This window comes from Schizosaccharomyces cryophilus (genome assembly GCF_000004155.1).
Source record: "Schizosaccharomyces cryophilus OY26 unplaced genomic scaffold supercont4.1, whole genome shotgun sequence".
In the NCBI taxonomy this organism is placed as follows: Eukaryota; Fungi; Ascomycota; class Schizosaccharomycetes; order Schizosaccharomycetales; family Schizosaccharomycetaceae; genus Schizosaccharomyces; species Schizosaccharomyces cryophilus.
The window spans coordinates 2,184,816-2,195,727 of record NW_013185624.1 but is presented as its reverse complement, the minus strand read 5'-3'; the positions used below and the strand labels follow the sequence as shown (position 1 = coordinate 2,195,727).

The following is a 10,912-nucleotide window of genomic DNA, read 5'->3' as shown; positions in this document are numbered from 1 at the left end:
TACAAGTGGATAACATACGTATATATATCACGAGATTTCCATTTATCCTGAACTTCTCTTTATTATATTACGCATAATAGTGTATTATAAAGGGAAGCAATTTGTTTTGGTTATACTTTTTGTTCGTTGATTTTTATTCTTTCCATTCTATACGCTGACGAAACGTTTGGCTTGGCTTGTCGTGTAGGAATAGTAAACAAAAGTTTTGACATCAAGTTACAGGAACTGTTCTAAATTAGGAATAGGTAATCAACAAGGATGACATTTGTAAAAGAATCAGACGAAATTTTGGATTTGGCAATCATTGGATTTGGACCTGCATCGGTCTCTCTGATGGTTGCTCTTCATGATCACTCCGAAAAGCCTTTGCGTAATAAAAAAGTGTGTGTTTTGGAAAAATTACCTTACTTTTCTTGGCATGCAGGCATGCTTATTCCCGGATCGAAGATGCAAATCTCATTCGTGAAGGATTTGGCTACACCACGTGATCCAACTTCGTACTTTTCGTTTTTAAATTATTTGCATCAGCATGGCTGTGAGAGATTTTCGGGCTTCTTGAACTTGTCAACCATGGAGCCATCTCGTTATGAATTCCATGATTACCTTTGCTGGGCAGCAGGCCATTTCAAGGACTACGTGAAGTATAACGCAAATGTGACAAAATTGGAGTATGACCAGTCTTTAGACCTGTATCGTATTATTTATGGCGATCAACAAAAGGTCGCCAAAAATGTCATTGTAGCTACTGGCGGCCAAGCAAACATTCCCGAGCCCTTTTCCTCTTTACAAAGCCCTCAAGTCATCCATTCTAGTGGCTTTATGTTTGACCATAGCCAACGTTTGCTTCGTTCGGCAAAGCATGGGGTACTAGTAATAGGTTCAGGTCAATCAGCTGCTGAAATCTGGAATCACAGCCATAATGTTATTGATCCCAAACTTCCTCTATCCTTGGCTTTCCGTAATTTGACTCTTATTCCCAGTGATTCTAGCCCCTTTGTGAACTCTCTGTATTTTGACAGCCATAATTCTCACTGGTGGTACAATCTCCCCGAACATACACGTGTGCAGGGCCTGAAAAATGGCCACACCACCAATTACGGAGTGGTCAAAGAAAGCTTGCTTGAGGAAATGTATCGTGAAGAGTACATGCAGAAACTCAAGTATGGTAAGGTTTACCACAACTTCTCAAATGCCACCTATGTTGATTCCGTGGAACAGAAACAAGATCACGTACTTGTTACCCTGGCCTCCAAACTGGATGGTACTGAAAAGAAGGTTACCAAGGAATTCGATGTCATCTATCTAGCCACTGGCTACAATCATGCATCTTCCCAAGAGATCCTCTCTTCTATCTTTCCCAATTCGCACGATATTCACATCGCTGAAAACTACCTCGTCGAAAATACTCCTTCTAAAAATAGTCGTCTTTTCGTTATTGGTATCTCAACTTATCAGCATGGTATTGGTGAAACATTGCTTAGTTGGACTGCCGTCCGAGCTGGTGAATTGGCTACTCAACTTTTTGGACCTAGCAAACCTACGGCTCGCCCCTTTGATCCGTAGTTTGTCTCCTTTCTCGGTACATCACTTAGTAAACAGAACCACTATTTCATGAACCCGCACCAATATGTTTTCTAATTCCCAAATTTTCAATATCGTTAATAAAAGTCAAAAGTCACCTACGAAATACACTTATTTTATATATATTTGTCTGTAAGATTCCCACCTAGTATATTATCTTGAGTTATTGAAAAGGAACCCTTTCTGGTGTCTTACAATTTCGTCAACTAATAACCCAACCTCTTGTTTCTAGCTTTTATGTCCCTATTTGATCATTCCGTATGGATTTTCTTTTTATATTCTTATTTCATCCCTCGTAGAAACAGATATTTCTTTACAGACTTTTATGCGGGTTCAACCTCTCAACTAGAAATAATGAAAATAACAAATCTGTTCAATATGTCTACCTTTTCTTCTTCCCTATATCTTGTAATATATACCAGTGCTTTATTCACTATAAACCGTATTGGGATGCGATGTTCGTTATACGAAATTTTATGCGAGACATACTCGGAAGACCAGACGAAGGCGGGAACACTAACATGACAACAAACATGGGAGAGCACAAATGTCCAACAGCTTGCGTATATTTCAAGACTTGACAAGCCCAGTCAGTCTAAGTCTCTACACATCATCAAGAAAGAAAGACTTGAAAGACTTGAAAGAAGTATATTGAAAAAAAAAATTTCTGTAGTAGTAAGGTAATAGAAATACTTCTTTAGAAATTATTCTTCGATTTAGAAAGGCTTGATTTCGCTTTTTTTCTTTCCTTTCTAATTCCTTTATTGTTTCCTTTGAAGAATCAACGAAAGAAACTAGTACATCCAGAGAGCAGTCGTCTTCTAAGAATTCAATATTGCTGAGTTTTCGAAGTAGTTGGTTCTTTTTGCGTTCGTTGCTTATTCTGTTGAAAACTTACAATAAGAAACATTTCCATAAAATACCAGACTTTATTCCCTTGTTTCTCTCTCCCTCTTGTCCCTCGCAGTCATGTCAGAAACATTGGTTTTACACTTCAGAGTTCCTACGGAGCGATTTCGAGACATTCTAGAATCGGTGAAAGAAAATGATACTTCTCGCACTTCTTCGCCGACTCAAGCTTCGAAAGCACAAGATAAGCTCGCACAGCTGAAGAAGCCTAGGGCACCCTATGGAATGGGTCCAAGAGCGATAAGGCGGAGAGAAAAGGCTGAAAAGGACCGTCAAGGCACAAACACAGAAGAACCGAATGGTGCCTCCCATCCTTCTTCAGGAAACGTGACCCCTACGCATGCTGCTTCTCGTTCTGCTCCTAAAACGAATGCAAATTTGATCAATTCGGGTTTGCGAGCCCTAGACAGATCTGGCAAGCCTTGCCGAAAATGGGAAAAGAAGCCTATTTCTATTCGAAGCGTATCCACTATTGTCTGGAAGCTTCCAACTTGGTTGGGGACTCCGGATGCAAATGTTTCTGAAACTTCGACTTCCTCTCCTAGATCAACAACTCAAGACAGTCATCAAGAGCCTTTAAATGAATCAAACATGGCCAATCCAGAATCTAGCTCTACGGAAATTACCTCCCCTACTGACTCAATGGCCAGCTAAATGCAGAGCTCCATACCTTTTCGTTTATCTTTCATAATTTTTCCACGGCTGGTCCGTGGTATTAATATATATATGGTTTTCTCTTGGATCTATTTCAAGTTTAAAATTTTTTAATCTAGTACCTCAACTGTCTTTTTACCAAATCAAGCCTTCATATTCTGTACACCGTTTATTCTTGTAAAGGGATTTCAAGGATAATGTTTATGAACGCAAATCCTGTCTTTCCACAGGGCTAATCCTACTTGTGTTCTTTTGTAGTGTAATTTTCTTTTCTTTCAGAAAGTGTCTCCACACATCCTGCAAAAACATCACCAAGGTGTACTTCTTTTTGTATTGAATATCATTTTGTTGGTTGCTCCTTAATATGATTTACTGTTGTGATTTAATGCCGCTCTAGGAACGTGGTAAAATGAATCAAGAGGATGCGAATTGAAGGTATATTATAAATTTCTTTCTTCATTTACTTTTGTCTACTGTTCCGTTCATATCTGTAGGTCAAAAATTGCCTTTGATTATATCGGCTATATGGAATGAGCTTGAAGAAAGACAATTTAATAACCAAAGCAAGTAAGAAACTATATTATATCGCCGGAGAAATACTTTATTCATACGTATTTTGAAATAGGATGGAACAGGAACGAAATATGATCATGAAATAAAAAACTATTTAGGAAAAAAGCATCATTTTATAGTCGAACCGAAGGCACGCTGCTGAAAATAGCTGTATTGGCAGCCACAAATGCAGCAATCAACAAGCCAGCATAAAATGCCTTAAATTGTAAGTGGTGACGAACTTTTTTGTTTTCAATTCTTGAAAACCGCAATGTCTTTGTTTCAAAGTATCCTACAAATGCCAAGAGAGGATCAAAGCAAAACCACGAACAAGTGAGATTATAAAATCCGATGAAAAAGGGAAGCAAAGTCCAAACACGTACCTTTCTTGAATACTCCAAAAATATACCGCAAAACCCAAGCCAGTATGCTGCGAACGTAGTAGTGTATCCAATGAGAAATCTTATGGCATAGCTGGAAGTACTAATGTTATGCTTCATTCGTTTTTCCAAAAATCTAGCATAAGCAGGTTTAAGAATGTAATGAAAAATATATGAATGAATTCCTTCAAAAAGGTTTGGATTACTGATCATTTGATCCTTTGATGCATTCTCAAGGGGATTTACCAAACGCGACGGAAAAGAAACCCGAAAAGGGGATTCCTTCGTTAAGTATCTGTTTGCTAATTTTTGTCGAAACGCAGATAACTGATCTTGGGTGAACATACTGTTGGAAGGAAGAAAAGGCTTGGTATAGTTGTAAGAATAAATGTCCTTTAAATAAGATGCCCGATCCTTATTATGAAAAAGAGCTGGTGGATCTAAGGCTTGTACATTGAGCATGTCCTCTGTAAATAGAGGACCAAAATTAGGAAGATAGTAGTCATCCAGAAAGCCATAAGAAACATTAGAAGGGTTGGATGTCCGGACTCGAGAGCCGTTCAGCCCAAGGGTAGAGCTACTCTGTGTAGCAATGGAATGTGATTTTTCAAGTTCTTGAAAATGGATCCTAGTTAGGATGTCGAGTAAACCGATATCCAACCACATATCAAAGAAATTGATTCCATGCTCTTCATTACGGACATATAAATAAAAATTGTAGATATTCAATGGAGCACTGCAGCGTTTCGTTAACACATCGTATACATTGGGTATACGATTGTTCATATCATGTTACAATGTGATACCCAAAAGAGAAAGACCCAAGTTTATCTACTTTTTCTAAAAAAGAATAAAATTAAAAAATTAAACAAACCAAAAAAAAGAAATACAGTAGAACTCCAAGGAGGGCACCTCACCCTTTAACTCTTTCAAAGTTAGAGGTCTTTCGTAGGTAGTGTTATGCTAGGTTCTGCAATACACATATTCTAGAGGAATATAGAAAGTATAGTAATACAATAATGAAAGAATAAATTGAAAGTTCAAATTAAAATATTTTCTTGGAAGTGAACTGTTTGCTACTACTTACAGTTTGATAAACATGGAAACGACCTCAGTAGGGGTTTTTCTTTCAATATTTTAAGATTTAATTTTCGTATTTGTTAGAAAAATAAAACTAAAAATTGATTCAAAAGTCGTTCCGTTCCACCCACCTTTTTTATTTGTTATGCTTTCGTTTGTTTACTTTTTTTCTCACAAAAAGATGAAAATACGGTAGATCAAAGGTTGTGAGATTTCCAACAATAATTATATATAAAGATATGAGAATGACTCGAATTGAGGAAGTTGGTCATAAAAGCTCAGATGAGTATTTTCATTGATTGCTTACATTTTTCCAAACAATATCTGGAACGGAAACTAGCCCGAAATAAAAAGGAATTTAACTCTTTCTATATTACTACTTGTTTTTCTACAATAAATTCATTCGTTCTTTCTGATCCCTGACATTCATGTGCCTTCCAATATCATTATGAATATCATGTTATTTATAACGAATATTGGTTTCATTCGCTTCTCCCTGTATACTTATGAAAAGAAAGATAGATTTAAGTAAAGACATCTGTAATTGAGAAATTTTGAATCACTTGAAGCTGAAGCATCTATTCAACGATAGTCAACTTGTCGTTTATGAAAAGCTCACACACAACTCGTAACAACAGACCTAACGACCGCATGAAAGCAAATTATCCTAAAACGTTTATATTAGAGAAAACACATTGTTCATTAAAAATGTTCGATCTCCCTCCTTTTTCACTTTGGAATATTTATTTACATTTTTGTTGATGAATGCAACTTTCAGAAAATGCGTTGGATTGCACTATTCTGGTTACAGTATTGTTGTTGGCTACTCCACAAAGTGTGGCCGTTCATAAATTTTCTGCGCTTCACCAACAACTACCAAAGCATCCTACACGTTCTAAAACGTGAAAAGTCGCAGAAATGTTGATCCTTACAGGTAAATGATTCTCTATTTATAAGAACAAGAAATTAACAGAGTTTAGAGACTGCGGCCGGTTATGCCGTCTTTAAGGCAAAAGATAAATTGCTGAAAAAACGTGAAGCCTTAGTCGACGACTTAAAAACAGCCGAAGGTGCTTCAAATCTGTATGGAATGCGCTGATTTAGTTCTGGAATTTGCTAACGATGGTTTGTAGCTTAAAATTGCAATCATTTGCAAAGTTCGAAAGTACCGTGGATGCCCTCGACAATGTTTCCGCTCTCATTGAGGGTAAGGTTTCTCCTAAGCTTTCAACTCTCTTGAAGGACTTATCAGACAAAAAGAGTGATATGCTTGTTGTGGCTGACCCCAAACTTGGTAATGCTATTAACAAGCTGCCTGGTCTTGAGTTTGAGGTTTTATCCGACTCTTCCGTCCAGGATTTGTATCGTGGTATTCGTGAGCATTTGTCTTCTTTAATTGCTGGCTTGGCTCCCACCGATCTCAATGCTATGTCATTGGGTCTTTCTCATTCCCTTTCTCGTCATAAGCTCAAGTTCTCTCCCGACAAGGTTGACACAATGATCGTCCAGGCAATCGCTCTCCTTGATGACCTTGACAAAGAGTTGAATACTTATGCTATGCGCGTTCGTGAATGGTACGGCTGGCATTTCCCTGAAATGGGCAAAATTGTTCAGGATCACTTGGCATATGCCCGCGTCATCAAGACTATGGGTATGCGTACCAAATGCTCTGCTACCGATTTCAGCGATGTCCTTCCCGAAGAAGTTGAGGCTACCTTGAAAAGTGCTGCCGAAATTTCGATGGGTACCGAAATCACTGAAGAAGATTTGGAAAACATTAGCATCTTGGCTAATCAAGTTCTCGAATTGGCAGCTTATAGAGCACAATTATCGGAATATCTCCGCAACAGAATGCATGCGATTGCTCCGAACTTGACTGCTCTTGTCGGTGAACTCGTTGGTGCTCGTTTGATTGCTCACGCTGGTTCTTTAATGAATTTAGCTAAACAACCTGCTTCCACCCTCCAAATTTTGGGTGCCGAAAAGGCTCTTTTCCGTGCCTTGAAAACCAAGCATAGTACTCCTAAATACGGTTTGATTTACCATGCTAGCTTAGTTGGTCAAGCTAACTCTAAAAACAAGGGTAAAATTGCTAGAGTGTTGGCCACCAAGGCTGCCTTATCCCTTCGTGTTGATGCTTTGACTGACAAGTCTGTGGTTGATGGTAATGTTGGTTTAGAGAATCGCATTCGTGTTGAAAACCGTCTCCGCTCTCTTGAAGGTGGTCAGCTCTTACCTTTGCCCACCGCTTCGGTTCAACAACAAAAACATGAGATTAGTGGTGGTGCCGCTTACAACCCCGCCACTGATACTGTTGTTACTGCCGATGACGCTGAGAAGAAAGAAGAGAGTGAAAGTGAGGAAGAAAAACCCAAGGAAGACAAAGAGTCCAAAAAGAAAAAGAAAAAGTCTTCTAAGAGTAAGGATGTTGATGAGTCATCAGAAAGCAAAAAGGATAAGAAAAAGAAGAGAAAATCTGAAGACGGAGAAGAAGCATCTGGAGAGAAAAAGAAGAAAAAATCCAAGAAGTCTAAGTCTTAAATTGAGTAGAACTTTTCTTGATTCTTCAAGGAATGCTGCTTTAAAGGTCTTCCCCTTTATCATATATGCAAACATTCATATACTAATGGGTTCAATTGTATGAATGATTTGAAATTGGGAAATCGTGATTTTGTCATGCACCTTAATGATGAGGCGCTGAATTTTGTTGATTGATTTCTCCCTATTTAAACAGTTTTCTTGGATTTTGTCTTCGTTTATTTCTTGCGTCCTAGGTTTATAAATAATTTCTGTTGTTTACCAAAAGTAGGGTTCAATACATAAGGTTTATTAGAAACAGTAACACGTTATAAAATTTAATTCATTTAGACTATGATTCGTATATCAGGCGTCGAAATAAATTAGGATAATTGATTTGGCAATGGAGTAAGTGGATTAAAAAATTTTTTTTTTACTGGGTATGATCTGTGAAGAAATAAACTTTTCAAAGTAATGTGACAATAAAAAATAGCTGCAAAGTTTGTTGATGTTTCTCAGCTGGCATACTTCCTAAGCATACTCTACTTTAACAGAATGAATTTGTATGCTACCTTTTTTAGCGCCTACGGCCATACTTAGGCGAAAACACCAGTTCCCCGTCCGATCACTACAGTTAAGTGAAAATGTCTGAGGGTCTCGTTCGTACTATGGTTGGAGACAACATAGGAATCCGGGGTACTGTAGGCTCCTCCTCTTCTTTTTGAATTCCTCTTGTTTCGTCTGATAATGTTTTTTAACTGATTCCCATTCATCATATTTGAGCTTCTTATCGCCATACTTTCTCACTTATACCAAAAAAAGCATATCTCTGCAACGTTCTTTTTTATTACAATAAAAAAAATAAAGGTGAAAAAATAAATTAAATGAATGTGGTAACGTAGCACCAAGGATTTCTCTTTCATTCATTAGGGTGAAATAGACGGGATTTCTGGGAGGAGATATCCTATATTACGAATTCCGCGTACATCCAGAAATGGGAATGGTCCTTTTTGGTACGTAGTAAAGCAAGGGGCTAGGCCAAAGTAGCTTATGCATACCCTTAAGCGACACTGATATATGGGAGTACCAATGATGTAGACTTAATTGAAGAGCAAGCTTCCAAGGCTGATATTGTCTTTCATTCTGCTGCTAGTGATGAACATGTACCATCGGCAAGAGCAATCGTTAGAGGCTTGAGTTGTCGCCAAGCCAATAATCCTGTCTACTATATTCATACTTCTGGTGGATTCGCTTTCGCGGCAGAGACTTTATTCACCGGAAAGTATGGAGAGTGCTTTGACAAGATTTACGACGGAGTTGGATCATATAGAGGAGTTGACCTCAATTCCAAATCATGCACCCCATTGCAAGGTAGATAAAGTTGTTTGTCCGTGGATCCTGCCAAGTCATCACGGCCATTGTCGCTCCGGCTGTCATATATGCCATGTTTCCGTTATTTGAGTTATTTTTCAAAAAAAAAAGATAATTGGAAAAGGTGATAACATTTGGCATAATATCCACGTGCAGGATTTAAACAAGCTCTATTTGCTATTAGCCGAATCTGCCGTGAATGGTGACGAACGCGCCACCTGTAATTGAAAAGGGATATTACCTAACAGAAAATAGTTTTTATGTGAATCGAGAAATGCTGCAGATGGCTGCGAAGACCTCATACAAGAAAGGCTTTATTCCGCCGCCAGGTATTGAATACATGACTACAGATGAAAGCGAAAGGAGGCTTCTAGTGGGAACCCAACATGCCAAACTTTAAAGATGGGCTCGAGAATGCTTTGGATACGGACGCACGGCAATTGGACCTCGTCTAGAAAGTTATAAAAACCTTGATATAAAACCATCCTAAATCTACACAGATCTGGGATTCCATACTTCTTCGTGATCGTCTCTACCTAATCTTAACATTCAGGGACCTGCTATTGTGCAACTATTTTTTGCAGGCTTTTCTCCTACCTTTTTTTCTTTCCTTTTTATTGAAGGTATATGGCTGTCGTTTTGAGAGGCATGGACCATTGACTAAGGTGATACTAAAAGTGGAAGTAAAAAAAGCAATGGTTATCCTTTATTCAATTATTAAATCCTTATTAGCTCTATTAATAAAAGAATCAGGAATTAAAAGCTTTAGAATAATAAATAACAACCAACATGTGAATTAGAAAGAACCGACTAGAGAGTCAACAATCCATATCATCCCGCGACGATTTCACTTGTTCATTACTCAAAGCCGAAAAGCCACGATGGAACTAATAGGGATTCAACAACAACGGCCTATGAATTGTGTTTATATGCAAAAGCTCGATAGAAATAAATACAACGGGAAACGAAGGAAACAAAATAAAATATAAAAACACAAGCCTGCTTAGAGAATAAATGAAAAGACAGGACATCATCATAAAAATGGTTCAAGCATGAGATTCGTTTCCAGTGCTTTCAGCATCCCTAGCCTGACTCAATTTGTGTTGTGTCCTTGGATGTTGCTCAAAACGTTCAGATGATGGTTGTTCGGCAGTATTATCACTACGATCGTTGGATTGATTTTCAGACTCTGCTGGCATAGTGCTTAGTGTGGTCCACTTACCATCCGTCGAGTCGTTTCTTTCCGACGACATCCTGAAACCAAGAGCAGCAATAAATACAGAAATTAAAGAAGTAACTAGAGGAAGCACTAAAGCAAAAAAATCCAGTAACACTATAAGTACTCCATTAGTAAACATATCAAATTAAAATTCCACCATTCCACTTACGTGAAAAAACAAACAAGAACATGTAGAAAGCCGCGATGACAAGAACAATCGCTAGAGCAATCTGAAACCATAACCATACATATTCTTTCATCGATTCCTTTATAAAGGGGACAAGGAAAAAGTAAGAAAAGAAAAAGTCCAATACGATTGAACCAATAAAGCACCAACCAAGCCGGACAGCTCCATTCTCTTCTCTGCGTCGTGCTTCAGGAATTCTCGAAATTTTTGCCGGCCAGAAAATCAACCACAATATTGACATGAAGAAATTCTTTGATGATTCGAAGTATCTGCTTTGTCATGCCATGTCTACGGACGCTTCTTTAAGGTTATTTTCTGGGTACGTTGGAGCTGGATCAGAATGTAAACATAAGCAACCTTTCTCCATATCGTCCAGATGTGAATAGGTGTTTTCGCTGTATTTCGGCAAAAAGCTGTCAGAACTTATAGAAGAGCTCAAGCAAAAAGATTCGGCTAGTTTCG

The 10,912-nt window shown here is 38.1% G+C and overlaps 5 protein-coding genes across 5 annotated transcripts in view; 3 read left to right on the top strand and 2 right to left on the bottom strand.

Annotated features, from left to right (window-relative positions):
* The first annotated feature begins 47 nt into the window (after positions 1 to 47).
* Positions 48 to 1,879, top strand: SPOG_03937 (ornithine N5 monooxygenase). The gene has a single exon (XM_013166201.1). It carries the CDS (start codon positions 259 to 261, stop codon positions 1,561 to 1,563), a length of 1,305 nt encoding a protein of 434 aa, XP_013021655.1. The 5' UTR covers positions 48 to 258; the 3' UTR covers positions 1,564 to 1,879.
* Positions 1,880 to 2,087: 208 nt separating this feature from the next.
* SPOG_03936 (Ino80 complex subunit Ies4) lies at positions 2,088 to 3,192 on the top strand. The gene has a single exon (XM_013166200.1). The coding sequence runs from the start codon at positions 2,551 to 2,553 to the stop codon at positions 3,142 to 3,144; it is 594 nt and encodes a 197-aa protein (XP_013021654.1). The 5' UTR covers positions 2,088 to 2,550; the 3' UTR covers positions 3,145 to 3,192.
* A 338-nt stretch (positions 3,193 to 3,530) lies between these two features.
* On the bottom strand, positions 3,531 to 5,058 carry SPOG_03935 (regulator-G-protein signaling domain-containing protein). Its single transcript, XM_013166199.1, has one exon. The coding sequence runs from the start codon at positions 4,860 to 4,862 to the stop codon at positions 3,831 to 3,833; it is 1,032 nt and encodes a 343-aa protein (XP_013021653.1). The 5' UTR covers positions 4,863 to 5,058; the 3' UTR covers positions 3,531 to 3,830.
* Positions 5,059 to 6,005: 947 nt separating this feature from the next.
* On the top strand, positions 6,006 to 8,107 carry SPOG_03934 (U3 snoRNP protein Nop58). The gene is made up of 3 exons (XM_013166198.1): positions 6,006 to 6,090; positions 6,137 to 6,239; positions 6,290 to 8,107. The coding sequence occupies exons 1-3, from the start codon at positions 6,075 to 6,077 to the stop codon at positions 7,695 to 7,697; spliced, it is 1,527 nt and encodes a 508-aa protein (XP_013021652.1). The 5' UTR covers positions 6,006 to 6,074; the 3' UTR covers positions 7,698 to 8,107.
* Positions 8,108 to 9,865: 1,758 nt separating this feature from the next.
* The window catches only part of SPOG_05728 (uncharacterized protein), a 1,616-nt gene continuing 569 nt past the window's right edge, over positions 9,866 to 10,912 (bottom strand). The window contains exons 2-3 of the mRNA XM_013166697.1: positions 10,433 to 10,719; positions 9,866 to 10,377 (exon numbers count right to left, since the gene is read on the bottom strand). Of these exons, the coding sequence (XP_013022151.1) occupies positions 10,091 to 10,377; positions 10,433 to 10,719 (574 nt within the window). The 3' untranslated portion in view covers positions 9,866 to 10,090. The remainder of the gene's footprint in view (positions 10,378 to 10,432; positions 10,720 to 10,912) is intronic.

Coding starts and splice junctions, on each gene's coding strand:
- SPOG_03937 (XM_013166201.1), top strand. CDS start 259: ATGACATTTGTAAAAGAATCAGACGAAATTTTGGATTTGGCAATCATT.
- SPOG_03936 (XM_013166200.1), top strand. CDS start 2,551: ATGTCAGAAACATTGGTTTTACACTTCAGAGTTCCTACGGAGCGATTT.
- SPOG_03935 (XM_013166199.1), bottom strand. CDS start 4,862: ATGAACAATCGTATACCCAATGTATACGATGTGTTAACGAAACGCTGC.
- SPOG_03934 (XM_013166198.1), top strand. Junction 6,240..6,289: donor GCCGAAGGTGCTTCAAATCT/GTATGGAATGCG, acceptor GATGGTTTGTAG/CTTAAAATTGCAATCATTTG.